This window comes from Haliotis rubra, unplaced genomic scaffold (assembly GCF_003918875.1).
Source record: "Haliotis rubra isolate DU_JTF1 unplaced genomic scaffold, ASM391887v1 Scf1368, whole genome shotgun sequence".
Classification (NCBI taxonomy): domain Eukaryota; kingdom Metazoa; phylum Mollusca; class Gastropoda; order Lepetellida; family Haliotidae; genus Haliotis; species Haliotis rubra.
Window position 1 is genome coordinate 119,818 of NW_025765301.1, and position 23,179 is coordinate 142,996.

At 40.6% G+C, this 23,179-nt stretch overlaps 1 protein-coding gene across 4 annotated transcripts; it reads right to left on the reverse strand.

The window, feature by feature from the left end:
- Positions 1-1,397: 1,397 nt before the first annotated feature.
- On the reverse strand, positions 1,398-22,680 carry LOC124268170. Of its 4 annotated transcripts, none has more exons than XM_046703192.1 (6): positions 21,990-22,101; positions 17,037-17,116; positions 14,204-14,318; positions 11,174-11,282; positions 8,963-9,073; positions 6,988-7,346 (listed from the first exon to the last, which is right to left on the reverse strand). In XM_046703192.1, exons 2-5 carry the CDS (start codon positions 17,080-17,082, stop codon positions 8,999-9,001), a joined length of 345 nt encoding a protein of 114 aa, XP_046559148.1. In that variant the 5' UTR covers positions 17,083-17,116; positions 21,990-22,101; the 3' UTR covers positions 6,988-7,346; positions 8,963-8,998. The 4 variants fall into 4 exon arrangements, with proteins under 4 accessions (XP_046559150.1, XP_046559148.1, XP_046559149.1 ...); XM_046703193.1 differs by lacking the exon at positions 21,990-22,101 and adding an exon at positions 20,375-20,396; XM_046703191.1 differs by lacking the exon at positions 21,990-22,101 and adding an exon at positions 22,618-22,680 and having other exon boundaries at positions 6,990-7,346.
- Positions 22,681-23,179: the final 499 nt, after the last annotated feature.

Sequence of the window (23,179 nt, forward strand, 5' to 3'; positions counted from 1 at the left end):
TTTAACCACTAGGCTACCCCACCGCCCCTCAAATAACTGAACGTATGTAGTACGCTTACCGTGTTCAGGCGGAAAATGCGCATTTATTTGTTGACTGATTGGCTTACGTCATACCAAGGTCACAGCTAAACTCGGCATCCCAATATTACACAAGTAACAATAGATATGATCTGACCTTTCCATTTCAAAGTGAGTTATATGTGAGGCACAAAACTATAAATCAACACAAGACAGCTCCGTGGTCAGTATCTACTGACGGAAATAAGTTACTGTGCATAACAAAATAATGTACAGCTACCTTATTACAGTTGTACTCATATCGCTTTGCTGAACAAGCTTGGAAAAGCATAACGCGAACAATTTTAACCTTGTAAATTACGAGGATGCTACTTACGACAGTAGGGAATGTCTACGTGATCCTAAATTCAATGACCGCCTCCGTGGTGTAGTGGTTAGAGCGTCCACGGAGGCGGTCTAGGACAGTAGGGAATGTCTACGTGATCCTAAATTCAATAATTACTCCAAATGTTTCGTTTGAAAGCAATGAACACAAACGCCTTGCGAGCAAACATGAGGGGCAAAATGTGTTTTGTAATTCTGTCGGTCTAAGTAAACTTAGACTCAGTATTATTCGTTAAACTGCTATACTGGGTCTAACAAAACCTCATGGAAGGTCTCGTCAGGTAACCTTTGAGCGACCTATGACCGTCCAATCAAACGCGAGACGGCCGAACAAATTTAACCAATCAGACAACAGCTACTATTTAGGGTTCGGCGGGACTTACAAAATGGATTTTCTCATCCCCGTTCGACAACACTGATCTCCCAACAAATGAAAATTGCATAAAACACAGATATTTGCCCTGCAGTATATACGCTTTGGGGTTTCTGGTGACATGGCTATCATTAGCTAATATTTCAGCAAGCTGACATCCTTGAATACTGACAAAACGCTATTTTCAGCGACTGTTTACTCACTGCTGTGACGTGCCTCACAAGGAACCGATCGTACGGAAAAAAACATTCGGAATCGTTCGGTACAAACCTTTTGGAGGTAAAAGTTCAAAAGGTCTGTGCGAATGTCAACTTTCGCGATTTGGTATGCTGTGTTCTGATTGGTCAATTGAAAAGGTTATCTGACGCGACCTTCCACAAGGTTTTGTTAGACTCAGTATAGCAGTGTAACGAATAATACTGAGCCTAAGTTTACTTAGACTGGTAATTCTATGTATTTGATTTATAAGGAAACAATACACTTCGGTTCAAGCGAACTCCAAAGGACAACTAAGTTTAGTTCGTTATAAGCATTGAACTAAAGTATGTCGCAAGTGCCCGGTACGCCGTTGTACAAAACAACCGTAGCGCTACGCCACTAGTAAGTCTATGCTAAAGTATGGGAGATACGATTACCTTAGCGCTAAGATCGCTTTGTACAATAGCGCCCTCAACCCCAACAGTTCGTTATATCCGATAGTTCGTTATGAATGCAGTTTATTGTATACATCATTGTCTGTCGACAAGTTTGACCTTTTTGCCGGAACATGTCAGTCCGGACTTTAACGAACCAAACGTCAGAATTCTTCACCAGAGTAGGCGCGGTACGAGTCACCCATTTGTCTAAGCTGCCATTGGCAACACAGAGTTGTGTCCCTTGGGCACGCCAGGAACCTATGTCGTGGGTTTGAATCCCTGTTCATGCCGATGTCTTGGGTTTGTTGGCGCCACACCCGTGAGCTGCAAGAAAGAGGTCAACGTCTGAGTGAGTTTAGTTTTACGCCGCACTCAGCAATATTCCAGCTATATGGCGGCGGTCTGTAAATAATCGAGTCTGGACAAGACAATCCAGTGATCAACAGCATGAGCATCGATCTGTGCAGGTGGGATACGATGACTTGGGTCAACCCAGTCAGCGAGCCTCACCTCCCGCCCCCGTTAGTCGCCTCTTCCGGCAAGCATGGGTTACTGAAGGTTCATTCCATCCTGGACCTTCAAGGGTCATCAACGTCTGAGACCTCCATCACTGCCTCCCACACATACCTGACACGTGAAATAACTGATACGGTTGTGTCGAACTTACGGTTGTGAACTTCGGAGTGACGAGCAAACCCTTTGACCACTTCCATTCTCGAATCCCAAAGGACTCCAATGAATGTGATTGTCAAGTCGCCACTGACAAACAAGAATAATGCTTGTGGCGATTGCGATAGTTAACCCAGAGAACACTGGATCCTGGCACGCAAAAGGCATCCAACTCTGTATCCATGGACGATTCTGAATTTCTGACCACTTATGTGTCGTACTGGACAAGACATACCCATGGTGGATAACAGATGGTTTGGTTGGTTGGTTGATTGTTTTCAACACCAAGACATGAGAATAGCAAAGCAAAAAAAACACTGAAACTTTAGCCGGTGGTCTTGGGAGGTCTTTTATTGCAGATTTACCTCGATCTCAAAAACGTTCAAAATGAAACCAAAAGCCCAGAAATCCGAAGAAAATGTCCATGTCTGCATCACCACACTCAGCAATTTTCCAACTAAACAATGTCAGTATCTGAGTAATGGAATCAGAATGGGCCAGACAATCCATTTACTGACATCACTAGCAAAGATCTACGCAATAGGGATACGACGACATACATGAACAACGTCAGCAAGTCTGACCACCGGATCCCGTCGGTCGCCCTTAACAACAATCATGGGTTGGTGATGACCAATTCTAACCCAGATCTCCACAGGTTTTTCAAAGTCAATCGAAGGACATGTGGAATATCTTGTCACAGTTCAGAAACAGTGTAAGCTGATTAATGACATAAATTGTCACACATAAACTTACTAGAGATTTAAGATTAAGTATCACTGACTGAGTTTAGTTTTACGACGCTTTTAGCAATATTCCAGCAATATCACGGCGGGGGACACCAAAAATGAGCTTAACACATTGTGCCCATGTGGGGAATCGAACCCGGATCTTCCGGCGTGACGAGCCAACGCTTTAACCACTAGGCTACCCCACCGCCCCGATTAAGTATCAAGAGGTTGTGGATGAGTATCTCTTCACCACCATAAAGTCTACAATCGTTGCTCTGATCATTATTTCCCATGGGCCTATGGCCTCCCAACTATAACAAACTTATCTAACAAACCAAATGCATTGTCAGCGACCTTTATTTCCTGCAAAACTCATACAAAGTATGCAAAATATGTTACAATAATACCGAACAAGGTGGTGTGGTCTGTTATACCAAAACTAGAGCGGTAGCGGCAGTAGCCGGACACATAACAGTGAAAACTGAACAACTCACAGCGATACCCATCTATTTGCACTAGACTTATAAGATGTGAAGGGAGACAACTGCTGTGTATAAAGAAATCTACATAAACTCTGTAAACGCCTTAGTCTGACTGAGATTCATACTACTTGGTTAACGACTGATTCGGTAGTAACCGGACACTGTCGGCTTAATCCGGACAGTTGTGCGACAGTACCCGGACACTCAACATTTTTTTAAAAAAACATGCAATTTACACGCAAAAGATCTAGCAATACATTCTAGTCAGTAGTAATTAACACCAAACACTGTCCCCATCAAATCCTGCACTCTTTAAACTTTCAACAACATCTTGCAAGATACGCCTTTCCGGCAAAACACTGAGGCAGTAGCCGGACAGGGCACAAAACAGGCCATTTTTAGAATTTGGCGCCATAGTACTTCGAAGCCGGCTGCATGCATTCACTAGAAATCTTATGTCAGTTAGATTTCATCTAAAACAAGTTGTAAGTAGTACATGATCTTAAAACCGGAAACGGTGTGTTGCTTATGTAAGACTATCAGGGGGCGTGGCAATCAATTAGGAAGGCAGATTTTGGACGCTTTGCACATGGGTGTTACCTCTAGCAGACGATTTTTTGTGACGCAGGGCGGAAGAGGAATATTTATGTGCATATATGTTGCGCATTAACGCTTAACCTAATTAGCTATAAATATATGTTTAACGAGTGTCCGAGTACTGCCCGTGTCCGGACACTGCCGCTACCGCTCTACTCATAAGCAAGTACATGTACTTACAGTAACCACTCAACATGAAAATGTATGCTAAATACTGTAATCAACCAACTTAGCCCCACTGGTCTTCAAGCAATCCTAGCATCAAAGAGCTCAAAAACCATTGTATTCAAGACTGGTAAATATGTGGTAATACATGGTTTCACCCTTGCTGGAGGTGAGGTGAGGTGGGGTGGGGTTTGACACTGCATTCGAGATTACTACACTTCCATAGCAAGATGTAAGAGTGTGTGCGAGCAGTGTTTAAAACTCCTAAAATTCCAAGCCAGACAGCCGGACTGGTAACTTTAAAAGATTACCAGTCCGGATACAGACTTGCCTGTCCGGTTTTCAACAATAAAAACTGTGACTGCCATTTCCAACTCGCGCAAGCTCCATTCACTGTTTGCAGACATCACAATGAACTAAACCGAGTTTAGGTAAACTGAAAGTACATGTGTTGTGATTGGTTATCATAACATGAACTGTCCAATCAAAAGTAGTTTAACATAATTATCATCATACCTTAAACACCCCAAAATGATGACAAGAGAACCTGTCTGATATTATGAAATATTTACTCTTAGGGGTAAAAATATCTACCAGACCACCCGACAGGCTACTTTTGAAATTTGACCCTCCGAGATGAAAAAAGACAGTTCCGGATGGTCGGGCAGGCAGGAATTTTAAAATATTACATTTGGGGCACCAGATATGAGCTATACACATTGTACCCATGTGGGGAATGGAACCCAGGTCTTCGGCGTGACAAGTCAACACTTTAACCATCAACGGGCTGCCACTGACATCCATGTTGAAACTGCTAAACAGATGCTTCACAATAACTAAAGTTTCCAAATATAAAATTCATATATAAGCGAATATTGTCTGACACAGTACATAGACCTTGCAGCCAGTCCATATATCATGCATAATGAATAAAAATAGATATGACTGACCACATTATTTAGAGCAAGACTCACAGAAGGTGGTGCTAAAAACACATGATACTGTAATAAAAAGTAATGTTGCTTGGCACCATATGGGCAATCTATCAGCCTCCAGTCCATACATCCTGTGTACTATAATAATAATGATAATAACAATAGTAGGTAGCTCATGACACCATTACATAACTAGAACAAATCAGTGCATGTTCAAACTGCAATCTCAACTCCCTGAGGAGAACACAACCAAAGTTGAGCACTGAGAGTTGAATATACTGGTACCACACATGCAAACAGTCATGCTTGTACAAATGTATCAATATTCACATATTGAGAAATGGGTTACTGATGTTAAAATATAATCAGTATAAATCATATGTAATGTAAAATGATTGGCACCATCACTGTGATCTGGATATATGTTCCAGTGGCATGTGTGCTCGGGTACAACACAAGTTTATCCCAGAAGCACAACCCTTCCATTTCATAGTACAGTTTCATACCTTCCAAGATCTCTTGAGACTGTCAGTGAATGAGTGAGTTCAGTTTTACGCCACACTCAGAAATATTCCAGCTATACGGTGGCGGTCTGTAATCAAATCTAGACCAGACACTCCAGTGATCAACAGCATGAGCATCGATCTTCACAATTGGGATGTGATGACATGTGTCAACCAAGTCAGCAAGCCTGACCACCCGATCCCGTTAGTCGCCTTCTACTACAAGCATGGGTTACTGAAGACCAATTCTAACTTGGATATTCATGGGTCTGTAAGTAATGAATTCTGTGCCCGCCAAACAAGTGGTTGAGAGTATGAACAACAACTTGCTGCAGCCAACTGGTCTTTATTAGTCGACTCTAGCAAGCCTTAGACCAAGGGACCTGTTTGACCTGACCTTCCCATGTGGGTGAATGCATGCCTTCAGTGTGAAGCAGTGGTCAATCGAGGAGTCAAACACAACTAATATGTGAGTGAGTGAGTATGGTTTTACATTGCTTTTAGCAATAGTCCAACAATATTACGGCTGGGGACACCAGAAATGGGCTTCACACATTGTACCCATGTGGGGAATTGAACCCAGGCGTTCTGAAAGACGAGCGAATGCTTTAACCACTTGGCTACCCCACCACCCTATGTGATAATACACATGACAAATGATATTTAAAAAGTTTTAACAGAGTAAAACAGTGTAAAATAACAACTAAAATTAAGGATCTGTATAAAGTTTGATTTGTTAGATCCATATAAATTTTATAAAGGTATAAACAGTGTTTCGCTTGGAGGAAACAACCGTTTAAACAGTGTCTCTAGTGGAGAAACAACAGTTTAAACAGTGTCTTGATTGAAGGTAGACTACAGTTTAAACAGTGTCTCACATGGAGGTAAACAACAGTTTAAACAGTGTCTCACATGGAGGTAAACAACAGTTTAAACAGTGTCTAACATGGAGGTAAACAACAGTTTAAACAGTGTCTCGCTTGGAGGTAAACAACAGTTTAAACAGTGTCTCAAGCATGGAGAAACAACAGTTTAAACAGTGTCTCGATTGAAGGTAAACAACAGTTTAAACAGTGTCTCACATGGAGGTAAACAACAGTTTAAACAGTGTCTTGATTGAAGGTAGACTACAGTTTAAACAGTGTCTCACATGGAGGTAAACAACAGTTTAAACAGTGTCTTGATTGAAGGTAGACTACAGTTTAAACAGTGTCTTGATTGGAGGTAGACTACATGGTCTTGATTGAAGGTAGACTACAGTTTAAAGTTTAAACAGATGGAGGTAAACAACAGTTTAAACAGTGTCTTGATTGGAGGTAGACTACAGTTTAAACAGTGTCTTGATTGGAGGTAGACTACAGTTTAAACAGTGTCTCACATGGAGGTAAACAACAGTTTAAACAGTGTCTTGATTGAAGGTAGACTACAGTTTAAACAGTGTCTCACATGGAGGTAAACAACATGGAGGTAAACAACAGTTTAAACAGTGTCTTGATTGGAGGTAGACTACAGTTTAAACAGTGTCTTGATTGGAGGTAGACTACAGTTTAAACAGTGTCTCACATGGAGGTAAACAACAGTTTAAACAGTGTCTTGATTGGAGGTAAACAACAGTTTAAACAGTGTCTCACATGGAGGTAAACAACAGTTTAAAGTCTCGCTTGGAGGGAACAACTGCTTAAACAATATGATATGGAAGAAAATATTTGTAATAAGTAGAGCAATCAGATTTGAACACAAGTACATCTAAACTGGTGGGAACTTTAACATTCAAGAGGAGATGTCAACATTGTACACAATATTTAATTCAGTCAAAGTTGACAAGTGAAACCTTATTTCATGAGTGAGTGAGTGTAGACTTTACATCTCTTTTAGCAATATTTCAGCAATATCATGGCGGGGGAAACCAGAAATGTGCTTCACACATTTCACTCATGTTGAGAATCAAACACAGACACTCAAACAAGCAAACGTTTCAACGGTCAACCACTAGGCTCTCCTAAAGCACCCTCAATCAGAATCCCAGATACAGCCTGATGATAGAGGGTGCTAGCATGGGGGGGGGGGGGGGGGTCACAAAATTTGCATAGCTGGTACTGAGTTTGTGAGTGAGACGCATTCAAAAACTGCTCTACACAGTATTTCAGTAACATCAGTTAATACACACTTAACAAGTTTAGCTCTTTGGTGAAACCCACAGTGGTGGTGCTCAAATATTGAGGATACCAATAATCAGACCCTGGCAGGCCCAAGGGACATAACTCTGCAAAACCCATGTTCAAAAGCATTACGAACTAAAGGCTTCTAAGCGATGGTGATCATCAACCACGGCTTTTTCACTGAGTGAACTGAAAATCTACGCACCAATACAGCTGTGAGAACAAGTTAGTTTTAAAACAGTTTTGTGGAGTATTTAAGTGTGATCATGTGTCTACTTGGTGTGGGAAGAAAGAACACAACAACACAGGTCTTCGTTTACCACTTGACTATGCCCTCAAGCCAAGGTTTACAGCTGACAAGACAACACTGGCAAACCTGGGATTGGAACCTATGATCTTGGTAGCCTGGTGAAGCTAACAAATGCTCTTCAGCACAGCAACTTGCATCACACCGATTCCTACAGTGTTGAGGGGGTGGGGGTGGGGGTGGGGGTGGGGGTGGGTGTGTGTGTGTGTGTTAGCCTAGTGGTCAAAGCGTTCACTGCGTACGTCGAAGATCCTGGTTCGATTCCCCAAATGGGTACAATGTGTTAAGCCGATTTCTGGGGTCCACCACAATGATATTGCTGGAATATTACTAAAAGCAGCGTAAAACTAAACTCACTCACTCACTACAGTCTGACATTGCTGCAGGATACATACCACTAATGCAACAGTAAAACACTACAGCCTGACTAGTCTATCTGAGAGTGGCCATTTCTTGGAGACTTCATAACTGAAGACTGATCCTCAATGTGAAGGTGGCACAATTTTGTTGTCTTTATTACAGGGCTCGATTTAAGAGATGGTAAACTTCTTGCACCAGGTGCAACCTAAGATAAAAACTTAGTTGCACCAGCTAAATTCCGGTTGCACTGCTTTTATTGCAATATGTAATGAAAGAAATAAGCTATTCAATTATTCAAAGTTGATGAGAAAAATGAGCTGACATAACTATGCTTATAATACTAATAATTAGGTTGCACTTCGTAATATTGGGTTGCACCAGTGCAAGTAACAAAGCATTAAATCGAGCCCTGATTATTATCACTGATAACTTTACAAGTAAATCATAAACAGGATCCTTGTATATTACAACCTTTCAGATTACACTTTGTGAACACAATTACACACGAATCTAAAAATAAATATTTAACAAAATGACACGAACCAAAGCATTATTGCCAACTGGAGATCTTTGAAGCCCTTCTTTGTTTACAGAAAACATGACATAAGCGATGAACAGTGTGTCATGTATGAGATGAGTAAGAGATGAACAAGATGATACAGTATCATGCTTCAGCCCTATTACTGTTTCCAGATATCTCGCAGCTGAAAGTCGGTTTTCTTCTTGAAGAACACCTTGAACTTTCCTTTACTCCTCTGTAAATACAAGAAGACATGGTCATCAATATCCTTTGCCACAGTGTTCTATTCGTATTTGGTTCCTGTTTTTTACTCCACCACAACATTCATGTCCTGAAAACACATATCAAATTTGGTTTCCATACCTATAACGTTTGAGAAAATCTGCCCCCATCACCCCTGACGGATGAAACTCAAACCTACATCCCCCCCCCCCATCATTTTGTGAACACCGGACATAAAAAATGACAATAATATTTTTTCATCAAGTCATTAAAGCCATAAACAATCTACAAAAACAGTGGGTGAATTTTATATCTGTATACGATATTGATGTAAATTAATGCGGTCACAAACAGGGCTGTCTCAATGCAGGGGCACGGTGAGCTCGGTGAGCACGGTGGGCACCCGAGATGCAAGGGACACAGTGTGAAACCCACAGGCATCAAACAGTACTGGCACATCGTGTTATACAGGACCCGTGAAGATCCGGGTTAGAATATGTCTTCAGTCACCCATGCCTGTCGTAAGAGGCAACTAACGGGATCGGGTGGTCAGACTCGCTGACTTCGTTGACACATGTCATGGTATCGCAATTGTGCAGATCGATGCTCATGCTGTTGATCTCTGGATTGTCTGGTTCAAACCCGCATCAATTTATAAAGAGTGTGAGTAGGTCTTGACTTGAATGAAACCAAGAAAGATCAACATGATTCTAGCTAAATCAGAGCTCCAGATAAGATTTAGCTCATGTGGGTACTGTACCCACTGTATTCTGTTGGAGTGGGTATTATGAATGTTGAGTGGGTATTTCATTTTCCGTTACCCACTGCTTTCAAATATGTGCGTATTTCAGTCATTTTACTCACCTAAGTATTATGTCATTGAGTAAGTTTACTAAGCAGGTATGTTCTGCCTTATGTCATACCTAATCAAAACCAACTTAAATATAATGGAAATGATTTTATAAAAAACTCCCTCATCCTATACTAACAGTACAACACTAGTCCTATACTAACAGTACAACTTGATAGCAATCCATGTCTTTTTCATTACGCAAGCGATTTTTATAAATATATTCCGTATGCATTTGTTTTAAACTTTTTGCGTTTCTGACATTTTCAATGCGGAATTAATACGCAACAATTATTTTTCAATGCGTACTTGGAAATTTTCTATGCGTATTTTACCCGGATAGGCAGCTTATCTGGGCCTCTGAGCTAAATCATTCTAAAGATTTGGGAAATCGAGTTTCGAATCCAGGACCAATTGTGAGAAATGGATGGAGTGACAGCATGTAAAAGTGCTAAGAAGAAGTCTCTGTAAACATTGCTACAGAGACGTTTCTGGTTCAGTCTACAGTTGCAACCGACCGAAGTTAAAATCACCAAGAAGAATATAGGAGAAAAACTGTATATTTACTGGATGATACAAATATCCAAATACAGCCAACATACTCCTTAAACAATGGATGAAATTGTGTTGCATTGAGTCCTGCTGAGAGGTGAGGTGTAATAGGGTTTAACACCACACTTAAGAATATTTCGCTCATATGACGATGCGCATGCGTGTGTATGTGTATGTGCGGCTGCTTGTACTAGCCCAGACTTAAGCTGGTTTTATAGTGCTAGCTCACTGAGATACCATGCCGCAGTGAAGCATGAATACCCCACTCAGACACATTATACTGACTCTGAGCTGACCAGTCCTTGATGTACCCATTAATGCCGAGCGCCAGGCAGGGATCAACAAATACCATATTTTAACGTCTTTTGGTAACCTTCCGCTCTCGGGCAGACACTCTAACCACTACACCACGGAAGCGGTCGAGTCCTCCATCTTTGTCGGAGCAAAACCGATCTCCAATATTCCATAAGTAAATGAGTGTATTTATACCATAGTAACCTAAAACAGTTTAGTATAGATCTATAATTTGTCAGGGCGGTGGGGTGACCTAGTGGTTAAATGTTCACATGTCTTACGAAAGAACCCTGTCCGATTGCCCACAATGATAGAATATGTGAAACCCATTACTGGCGTCCTCTGCCATGATATTGCTGGAATATTGCAAAAAGTGGCATAAAACCTAACTGTGTTGTACACAGATAATACTCATACCTCTTTCTCTGGCACATCCACAGATGATGGAACTATTTCAGCATCTTCAGGAAACTGATAGGCATCAGAGTACGTCCTCCTTCCCATTTCACACCAAACTTGGATACGCCTGAAAACACAGCAGTCGTTGTATATTACCTGTTTCCAGTTGTACATAAGACTTATAACATAACAGGGCTCCAAATAACATGTGTATCTGTGAAAATTATGCATTGGTAATTCAGATAGATACGCATAAAAAGTCAGAGCAATGCATGAAGAATACGCACAACTTTCTCAGAATACGAGACAGGTTTTGTTCACATGTGTGAACCAAACCTGTCAAAATATTGTTTCAGTTCTACACATCCGATCTTAAGGTCTCGAATAGTGTTGGGTGTCTGTATTGAAGCAAAGATTGTTGAGTTTTTACGTTTGATCTCCTTTGATATTTCTAATCCATGTTCAGATCACAATTTGTTTAAAAGCTGGCCCTTAAACAGCATTACTATCACGTTTCCGGTCCGTATCAGTAATAATACAGCTTTAGGGCTACTTTAAATAACGTGATGGCCCTAAACCAGAGTAGGAAAACATTTAATGTGCAATAGCTCAATGTGCACTGTCATTTATTTCCTGTCATCTGCAGGAAGGGTGACTAAGCAACAGAAACTTGTAGAGTTTTTGAAAGGAAAACTGTTTCAACAAGTGTAGAAGTGAGCACAGCTCACATACCCCCGCTTCCCACTTTGGGACATGGAAATGACTGATATTGATATTTATATTGTGACAAGGATCAGCAGCTCACACGACTTTCTCCTGGACTCTAAAATTTATATACATGTTAGATAATAGTTTTGCCATGTACTGATTACAGTAATCATTTATGGAAACATTATTTTTTTGTGTTTTCCGTGGAAACCTGACATACAATTGAACTTGTTGCACACAAGGAAGTGGACGTAGATGAAGATTGTTATTTTTTAGCACATGGCATATCTGTGGGTCATGATTAACTTGTGTATTAAGTTTATTGAACCTAGCATGTATAGTTTCGATGATATGCTGTGGCCAGGTAACCATCAAACACATTTTGCACCAAGTCATGTTTTCATGGAAACAACAACAAAACAAATTCGGAAAACACTTTAAAATAGCAAAAGGCACATCAATGGGTAATGATTAACATGTGTGTGAAGTATGGTGAACCTAGCATGTAAACTTTAAGAGATGTGCTCCCGGACAAAGTTTCGGGATGGATGGATGGACGGACTGACGGACAGAATGAACGCTATATACCCCCGTTACTTCGTAGCGGGGTATAATTAGCAAGGAAAAGTAATAAAACCATGCAGCCTGTGAAATACTCCTCTTTTTATTTCCATTCGGTATTTTACTCATTAATTTTAATTTTGAGGAGTGAAATACTCCTGTGTGCTGGCAATTTGGTGCCTGACTGAGGGTGTGGGTTCGAATCCCAGATGGGACTCAACCCCAAAAAGTACTAGAATTTGTACTTTACTAAGAAAGTGTAATCCCAAATATAACATATATAGAGAATACTACACGAGGTCTCATTACATACGAATTATACGAAACGAGTGTCCTTCCTGTGGTGTCTCACCGAGCGAAAGCCACGTCTTTCATGCATTAGATTGACAAAATAGCGTATTTTTGTTATTGTTATGGTTTCAAACTGAAACCGGTTTCATAAAGAGGTTGCGGAAGAATTTTGTTCTGTTGTACATTTTTTGCATGTCACACTGTATTGACGTCACTACACCATTCTGGTCTGTCGCCTTGGTAACCAACGTCACAATGCATGTCAGTTGTTATCGCCTCTCGTACAACCTCCTACAGTAAACTACTCCGTAGCACCCCGTTTCTTGGTTTGCAACTGCTTCACTCGGCTAACATCACTGGTGGAAACATTGCGTTTATGTTTTTTGACGGATATAATATCTCAGTTCGACTCACAATTAAACAGCGACACGGCAACGTTCGCAATGTTTACATTCCCAGAATGCATCTAAGTTGTAGAATGAATGAATTCACGTGTTTGTTATGAATGAATAAGTAGTTCCGTCACAACGTGACCTAACTGAGAGTGAGAGGTCATCGGTTATCCAATCAAATCGTTAGAATCTCGCGATACGACACTCGTGTGACGTACGAGATTACTATGCAACTACCCATACGTTGACCACGTGGGTAATAAATTGAAATATTCCTGAGTCAAAATAATTATCTGGAGCCCTGTAACATAACTGCTTTTTAGTTTGTTTTCGTTTTCACCGGGTACCCAGGTATACAATACATACGACTATAAAAAGGTGAAAGAACACCCAGGTTTTCATAAACTACAGTTGATCTGTCATTGCTGCGACATCTTACATGCAGCAATCTTAGAGCCAAGACCATTGTTAGTCTACGTAAGAGTATGGGACTTACGAACATTGTAGAGCTAAGATCTCTTTGTGCAAGTGGGCCCTGGTTTTTCTGGACTTGTTTTGAGGAACAAACACAGATCACTGTATTGTGCTCAAATCACTTTACAAAAATAGAGCACCCACACACTGTGTACATTCACAATAAGTAGTGAGTGAGTGAGTTTAGTTTTACGCCGCACTCAGCAATATTCAAGTCTGGACCAGACAATCCAGTGATCAACAGCATGAGCATCGATCTGTGCAACTGGGAACCGATGACATGTGTCAACCAAGTCAGCGAGCCTGACCACCCCATCCCGTTAGTCGCCTCTTACGACAAGTATAGTCGCCTTTTACGACAAGCATGGGTTACTGAAGATCACAATAAGTAAATACACTTTACATGTTTACAATTATTTTTATGAATATTCACAGATACAGTGAACATAGCGGGGCCCCGATCTATAAAGCCTTCGTAACATTACAACCTGTTGTATAGTTCATCATAGGCTTACGAATGTCGTAGCGCTACGAACGCTTTGTGGACCGGTGCGATAAATACGAATTTACAGAATGTACTTACATGAACAAGATACAAGAAAAACAATGACAAAAATTGAACCTGGTTTCTTTGTCGTAGCTAGCGTGAGCAGGATCCGATTTCTGGAGTCCGTCCAGCATCACCTTGATCTCACCAAGTTTCTCGCCCTTCACAACTTTGTCCTTGAAGATCACTGTCAAAACACACATCAGAACATCCATCACATACAGCAAGGTGTTTTATTACTTACCCATTCGATCTTACGATAGCAGTCCAGCCGTGCAAGAGAGCAAGCTTAGGCGAATTCAGTACTCTGATTTCCGCATTGCACATTTGATGGATCAATATTTCAAAATACCTGACAGGTGGGGCAGTCAGTTGGAGGAGGTGAGTCAGTGAGTTAGTGAGTCAGTGAGAGAGTATTAAGTTGGTGAGTCATTGAGAAACTTAGTGATGTTCCGATGATCGAAAATAATCGAAAATCGATCGAAAGAAGGATTAAAAATGATTATCGATTGTAAAAAACATATTTTTGATGAATCAGAATTTTGTTGTTTTTTTATAACACTAGTGGTGGTCTGATTAATTGAAAAAATCGAAGATTGGTCGCAGTGACTAAATGACCAAGCAATCGATCATGTTTTCTCAAAATCGAACACAAACAATTCTGGAACACTTTTTTTCATTAACAGTATTTTTCACTAAGTTGGTTTTGTCTGTTACATTTCATAAGCACTACAAGGTCGTTCCAAGTCATGATTGAATTTATCTTAAAGATTTTAAGAAATTTATGTTCCTAACATACTAGTCATTCTTTAAAGATGTGGAATTTTGCCCCCAAATCCAAAAGAACTACATGTTTTTTTCATTATTTTTTTGTACATTAACAAATTTCATAAAAGACGCTAACCAATTAAGTTCGATGATTGATCGGTTGTAATGAACCAATCATCAATTATGAGATTTGAACCAATTCCCAACACTATATAACACCCTTGAATGCAGTAAACTAACCATTAAATTTGACGAATATTCACGAACAAACTTGCGCTCAACAGTGTAAAGCTAAGTGCATCGTAAATTTTTAACCACTTTTAATGTTTAATTACAATTCCAGTGTCTTTCTTCCATGCATGCATTCATTGCATGACAGCATTAGTCATAAAAAAAACACCTTAATTAGAAAAAAAATGTATATATTTAGATTGTAATCGATAATCATTCACCACGATCCTCCAATAATTGATAGTGGATTTGGTTTCCGATTCCCAACACTAGAGAGACTGGTGAGTCATTGAGAGACTGGTCAGTCAGTGAGAAAGTATTGAGTTGATGAGTCATTGAGAGACTGGTGAGTCATTGAGAGACTGGTGAGTCATTGAGAGACTGGTGAGTTATTGAGAGACTGGTCAGTCAGTGAGAAAGTATTGAGTTGATGAGTCATTGAGAGACAGGTGAGTCATTGAGAGACTCGTAAGTCATTGAGAGACTGGTGAGTTATTGAGAGACTGGTGAGTCGGTGAGAAAGTATTGAGTTGATGAGTCATTGAGAGACAGTTGAGTCATTGAGAGACTCGTAAGTCATTGAGAGACTGGTGAGTTATTGAGAGACTGGTGAGTCAGTGAGAAAGTATTGAGTTGATGAGTCATTGAGAGACAGGTGAGTCATTGAGAGACTGGTGAGTCATTGAGAGACTGGTGAGTCATTGAGAGACTGGTGAGTCATTGAGAGACTGGTGAGTTACTGAGAGACTGGTGAGTCGGTGAGAAAGTATTGAGTTGAGTCATTGAGAGACTGGTGAGTCATTGAGAGACTGGTGAGTCATTGAGAGACTGGTGAGTCATTGAGAGACGGGTGAGTTATTGAGAGACTGGTGAGTCGGTGAGAAAGTATTGAGTTGAGTCATTGAGAGACAGGTGAGTCATTGAGAGACTGGTGAGTCATTGAGAGACTGGTGAGTCATTGATAGACTGGTGAGTTATTGAGAGACTGGTGAGTCATTGAGAGACTGGTGAGTCATTGAGAGACTGGTGAGTTATTGAAAGACTGGTGAGTCATTGATAGACTGGTGAGTTATTGAGAGACTGGTGAGTCATTGAGAGACTGGTGAGAGACTGGTGAGTCATTGAGAGACTGGTGAGTCATTGAGAGACTGGTGAGTCATTGATAGACTGGTGAGTTATTGAGAGACTGGTGAGTCGGTGAGAAAGTATTGAGTTGATGAGTCATTGAGAGACAGGTGAGTCATTGAGCGACTGGTGAGTCATTGATAGACTGGTGAGTCATTGAGAGACTGGTGAGTCATTGAGAGACGGGTGAGTCATTGAGAGACTGGTGTGTCATTGAGAGATTTGGTAGACTGGTGAGTCATTGATAGACAGGTGAGTCATTGAGAGACTGGTGAGTCATTGCGAAACTGGTGAGTCATTGAGAGACTGGTGAGTCACTGGTGAGTCATTGAGAGACTGGTGAGTCACTGAGAGACTGGTGAGTCATTGAGAGACTGGTGAGTCATTGAGAGCAGGTGAGTCATTGAGAGACTGGTGAGTCATGGGTAGACTGGTGAGTCATTGATAGACAGGTGAGTCATTGAGAGACTTGGTAGACTGGTGAGTCATTGATAGACAGGTGAGTCATTGAGAGACTGGTGAGTCGGTGAGAGACTGGTGAGTCATTGCGAGACTGGTGTGTCATTGATAGACAGGTGAGTCATTGATAGACTGGTGAGTCATTGATACACAGGTGAGTCATTGATAGACTGGTGAGTCATTGACAGAGTCATTGATAGACAGGTGAGTCATTGATAGACTGGTGAGTCGGTGAGAGACTGGTGAGTCATTGATAGACTGGTGAGTCATTGAGAGACTGGTGAGTCGGTAGTTGACTATCTACAAAACCTATAAGCACTAACCTAGTCAAACGCAGCCCCTTGTTCTGGTGGACTGCTGGGTGTCGCCATCTTCAAACCCTTCTGTCGTTCTCACTAAGTCAAGCTGCAACAGATGTCAGTAAGCTTGATCACAGACACAATGAAATAACAGTGTATGGTATTATTTGAACTGGGGACAAGAATTTGGAAAAGAATTAACTTTTAACAGTAACGTCAGTTCTAAGGAGAAGTTTTCATGGTATTTATGTACTGTGGACGTCCTATAACAAATACCTGCAGTGTTAGTTTCCAACCAATTAAAGTTGTTAAGTCTGCAAACGAGGCCAGCTCCAACAAACCCATGAGCAAACAGTGATCAACAGCATGAGCATCGATCTAGTCAATTGGGCAGTGAGTGCGTTTAGTTTTACGCCACACTCAGCAATATTCCAGCTATATGGCAATGGTCTGTAAATACTCAAGTCTGGACCAGACAATCCAGTGATCAACGCCATGAGCATCCCTCTATGCAAATGGGATACGATGACAAATGTGAACCAAATCAGCGAGAATGATAACCTGATCCCATTAGTTGCCGCTGACCACAAGCATTGGTCGCTGAAGACAAATTTTAACCTGGATCTTTACAGGTCAAGTTACTTATCAAGAGGAAAGTGTATTTCAACTTTGTTGATCAAACAAATTGATGTGAGCACAGTCCTTAGACTTTCAAATGCACTTACGGCTGGTGTATCATAGACTGCGAACCAGTCAGGATTTCTGGGCTATCATCTGGTTATGTAGGGAGAAACAAGCCCAAGAACAAAAGCATCAACCAGTCATGGCAAATTGCCTGAGATCAGTGCCCCTTTAAGCTCATTCAACCTTTATATCACTATATTAATTCTCACAGTTTGGATTAATGGATAATCCAGCTTATGATCTGCAAGCTAAGTATGGAGAGTGCATAAATTTAAGCTCATGAATGAATTTGTTAATCTAAATTAGGGACCACACCACAATGCCTGATTAATACAATTGTCAAACAGGTGCAGTCTGGTTTACATTCCAACTCATACAGTTGGTTGGTTGGATGTTCTTTTACTGACTGACTGACTGAGTTTGGTTTTACGCCGCTTTTAGCAATATTCCAGCAACATCACGGCGGGGGACACCAGAAATGGGCTTCACACATTGTGCCCATGTGGGGATTCGAACCCGGGTCTTCGGCGTGATGAGCCAACGCTTTAACCATTAGGCTACCTCACCGCCCCTGGTTGTTCTTTAAAGCCGCACTCAGTGATATTTAGTGGTGGGTATTGCAGAGAATTTTCATATTGCGATATATTGCGATGCGGAAGCATATATTGCGATATGTAGTGCAATATATTGCAAGGATTATTTTTTTAACAAAAACTACTTATAATCGAGTTAATGCTTGATTATAAAGCAAAAACACAACAAAATCACTATGATTGATTAACCTTTTATAAAAACTTTTAATCATGACAAAATAAAAATGTAAGTAACATTTGGCACTAATGAAACAGGGAAAAGAACAATTAAAAAAAAGAAATATCCGAAGATTTCCGACTGTTACGACGTTTTCCGAATGCATGTCAAAATACCGGTTTTCGATCAGCGTATCGCAATACGTATCGTTTTCATGTCTGAACCGGTTAATACCGGTAAACCGGTTATATTGCGCAGCCCTAGTGATATTCCAGCAATATGGCAGCAGTCTGTAAATAATTGAGTCTGGACCAGAAAATCCAGTCTTGATTATTTACAGACCACCACTATATAGTTCATATACCAGAACCTAAATATCTTCATCACTACTGTATGGCATTAAGGATTCAGTAAGTTGGGTTTAACCCTCTGGATGCCAAGATTTTTTTTCTGGAGCAAATTTTTATAAAATCTGAAAAGTGAACGCTGGGTGAGATCTACCTACGGCTACAAAATTACACAGAAATGTAGATATTAAATTTCATATCCAATGGTGTAAACTCAAGTCCAAATACTTGGTTGGTTTGAAAAATACACACTGCTAAAGTTCGACTGAAATTTTGTTATGTGTGAAAAACAGTAAATTTCCCCTGCTTTTAATATTACACCAATGAAAGCACTGTGCGACAATTTTTATTACTTGGGATCTTTACAGAAAGTATGAGCGAACAAAATAATGCCTGATAACTGAACCACTTAAGAATATATGAAATGGGTTTGTGTGCTTATGTATCAGCTCAATTATACACCCAATAATGGCTTGCAACAAATGACTCCATTTATAACATGTCCACAGAGCAAATTGCAGCATTGCAAACAACCATTTCTATGCGGCACAAATAAAAGTAGAAGCATTTGCTTCCCTAATATGATCATGATGGTGGGCTCCGCATTATTATAGACTTTGCAAGTCACTTGAAACGGCACTTTAAGCAACATTATTTCTAAAAATGGTCAACACACTGTTTGTAATCATCTGAGCAGTCATGAAAGGTGTCAAAGTCAATGTCATATCTCTATTGGGTGCAAATTTGCACATTCCTGTTCGTGACAGTTTTGGTTTGGTGACAGGTTTACTCCCATTGGTCATACGTCCCATAACCACACATCACATTGGTCATACGTCCCATAATCATACATTACATTGGTCATACGTCACATAATCACACATCTCATTGGTCATACGTCACATAACCACACAGTACATTGGTCATATGTCAAATAATCACACAGTACATTGGTCATATGTCAAATAATCACACAGTACATTGGTCATACGTCACATAATCATACATCACATTGGTCATATGTCACATAACCACACATCTCATTTGTCATACATCACATAACCACATATCACATTGGTCATCGTCACATAACCACACATCACATTGGTCATACATCACATTGGTCATACATCACATAATCACACATCACATAACCACACATCACATTGGTCATACATCACATTGGTCATACGTCCCATTAGCACACATCACATTGGTCATACATCACATTGGTCATACATCACATACATGTCACATTGGTCATGTCACATAACCACATGTCACATTGGTCATACGTCACATAACTACATGTCACATTGGTCATACATCACATAACCACATGTCACATTGGTCACATGTCACATAACCACATGTCACATTGGTCATACATCACATAATCACATGTCACATTGGTCATACATCACATAATCACATGTCACATTGGTCATACATCACATAATCACATGTCTCATTGGTCATACATCACATAACCACACATCACATTGGTTATAGGTCACAAAATCACACATTACATTGGTTATACGTCACAAAATCACACATCACATTGGTTATACGTCACATACCAGGTAATCACATGTTTCAGTTGTTATGCCGGGGGTAATTGGACCAGTTCAACTCACAAGCTGTATCCACCATACTAGGATGTATGACAGTCATAGAAGCAGAGTATTTACCATAGGTATGACTAATCAGCCATGATCTGTCTGAGGAGAAGAGAGTTTTATTTTAAAAGGGTACCAGTCAAATTGTCCCAGCTACAAAATGCCCCAGCAAATTTGGTCAAAATGCCCTACATGTTTGGTCAAATTGCCCCCGGGGGTACTCAAAATGCCCCAACTTATTTTAAAAAATTCCATAAATGCATTTTTTTTTGTCAACTTCGATATTATATTCTTCATATAATATTATATAGTAATACTTCTGATATATGTTCTATCTTAACGCCATTCGTTAAATTAATTAATTTTGATACTTAATTAGCTATTCATCGATGGGTCCAGCCCGTTCACTGCCGCCGATCATGTTTTTATATAACGCAGCAGAAGGGAATCAGGGCAGTATAAATAGATGTTTCCTCACAACTAACTGTAACAGTTATCACCATTCAGACTTCCTCATGCCATTCGTGACATAATGAAAACTGAGAAGAGTCAGTGATGGGACATATTTTACTTTTAGCCTATGAGCTCCCTTGCTTTTTTCAGTGTGGGCAGGTTAAGGCCAAGGTCGTCGATGGCGAACAGGCACTACACCATTCTGTTTGCGATGAATAAATGTACGTAAACTCATTATGACCGTTAGATGTAAGTGTCTCCGAAAGAATGGCGACTAGCGCGCTCACAGGCGCCATCAGTTCAACATTTTTGGTGAATGTTGTATGTGTATACTGTGAAATAAACAAGAAAATGGGTGAGTTACCGCTACAAATTCTGAGCAGGGATTTTGGCTTGGAATCGTGAAATTATGATATTTCGAGCTTCTGAAGACCCTAGCTCCTAGGGTACTGCTTCGATTTTTGTGCTGTATGTCTCATTTTGTAGGTAAATCTATTGGCTTGAAATGTGTGCATAGTTTAAATGGGATAAATACAGTGAGAATTGTTGAAATCGCCCTGAAATGAACTTGGTGTGTTGACCTCGTTACATCCCTTTCCTATTATATAATACTAAGACCCCGTCAGTGACAGTTTAACCTTGATGGCAGTTTTTAGCCTTACAAGCCCCTGTGGCTGTGATCGCTTCTGAAATGGGGGCCTGGCCTCTCTATCCAGGAACTCTTTCCCTGGTCGTTCCTGTTACTGAACTTTGCACAATGTACAAATTTAAGAATAACGAGGAAAGAGTTAGATTAGTTCATATGAATAAACTCGTATTCCAGCCAAGGCCTACATAGAGACGTGGAGCACACCTTGGTATAGTGCAGAGGTATAGTTATATGCTGGACTAGAGTTAGATCTATTTACCTTCTGTACACGGATGAAAGCAAACGACAATCCATCGAAGCAATGACACTTCGGCCACAACTTAATTTGTATTGCACAGCGATTGCTCAGAATAGCCCGACATGACACGACATGAGTAGAGAAGAGTGAAAACAAAGAAGAAAATTTGACTAAATGAAATATCTCTCAGCATAATACAGTGTTGTGAAATCCTAGTGCTAGGGAAAGTCGCATACCTTGCTTCGTAAGCGTAGATGATGGGGAGATCAAGGGTTCTGAATGTACTGCAATTTGCGTCTGTTCTCGTCAGTGTCTTGTCTCGATCTGTTAATTGTCACCTGTCAGATTTGGAGGGTAAGTTGATCGCGTGCCTCGATCACACCCGGAAACATACGGGCAGCATCAGATCGCCAATCCAATGTTACCCGATGTACGAGTGTGGAAGCACCGATCACTACAACAGCTTTTGTCGTCAGGACTTATACTGGCGTTTGCCCGTGAATATGATTACACTGAACAGTTCTTTGTTAGTAAATTATCGCTTAACAGGAACTGTGCGGGATAAGGTGTTAGCTGTTTGGTAACACCCGTCATTGCTCTAAACGAAACCTAGCCGAGAGCCGATACAGTCAAGACATGACCCTGCATCATGTCTTGACTGTATAGGACCGCATCGCGGCTCTCGGCTAAACGAAACCGGTCGTGATTGTTTGAAATCGAAGCACGACATGGCAATAATGGTGTAAACAAACCGCATTTGCACCTGAGCGCAATTATTGGTGCAACTCCTCCTATTTTGGGAGTGTTTAGAACGTATATTGCAATGTAGATGTATTTTGCACAGAAATTCTAGAGGATCTTTACCCATTATTATCTCCGAAAACTTCGCCACTTCCAGACGCCTGTTTTCCAAGGGAGGCCACTCTGTTTGCAAAGTAACTCGAAGATACAATCGCACTGTCCTTTTGAAGAAACAGGATCGAACCAACAAAGGTTGTTTTTCTTGCGCTAAAGAATGACAATCCAATGTTTTGCCTTTTTTATGTGTGTGAATGTTGGATGTTTTCAGATTTTGTTGCAAAGTATTTTCGTAGTTTATCGTCTGCTAGTTAATGTTTATTTGAGCGGGTAATCGCAACGCTGGGTACCGTTGAACAAAATATGTCGATATAGATTCGGGATTTCCCTTTCAGTCGTGAGTTTTAGTGCACTCTGTTCCGTCGCATGTTATGTAAGAACAGGGGCGGATCTAGAGGGAGGCGGGGATGTAATTGAATGACAGTTCTGTTATTTTGTTTACTTTTACGCACCACCTAACAACCAATCCTGTTTTTCTGTCAATGGACAACGCTAGGCGGGGTAACAACACGTGCCATCTTGTAACGTCTCTTGGTATGACGTGCCAGGGGGATCGAACTACAGAGAG

What these genes read in the sequence shown, in the direction of transcription:
- LOC124268170 (XM_046703192.1), bottom strand. Translation starts at nt 17,082, where the DNA reads ATGGCGACACCCAGCAGTCCACCAGAACAAGGGGCTGCGTTTGACT. An exon ending in ACAAGGGGCTGCGTTTGACT is followed by an intron (nt 14,319 to 17,036) that starts AGGTTAGTGCTT and finishes TGTGTGTTTTGA; the next exon opens with CAGTGATCTTCAAGGACAAA. An exon ending in AGCTACGACAAAGAAACCAG is followed by an intron (nt 11,283 to 14,203) that starts GTTCAATTTTTG and finishes CTGTGTTTTCAG; the next exon opens with GCGTATCCAAGTTTGGTGTG.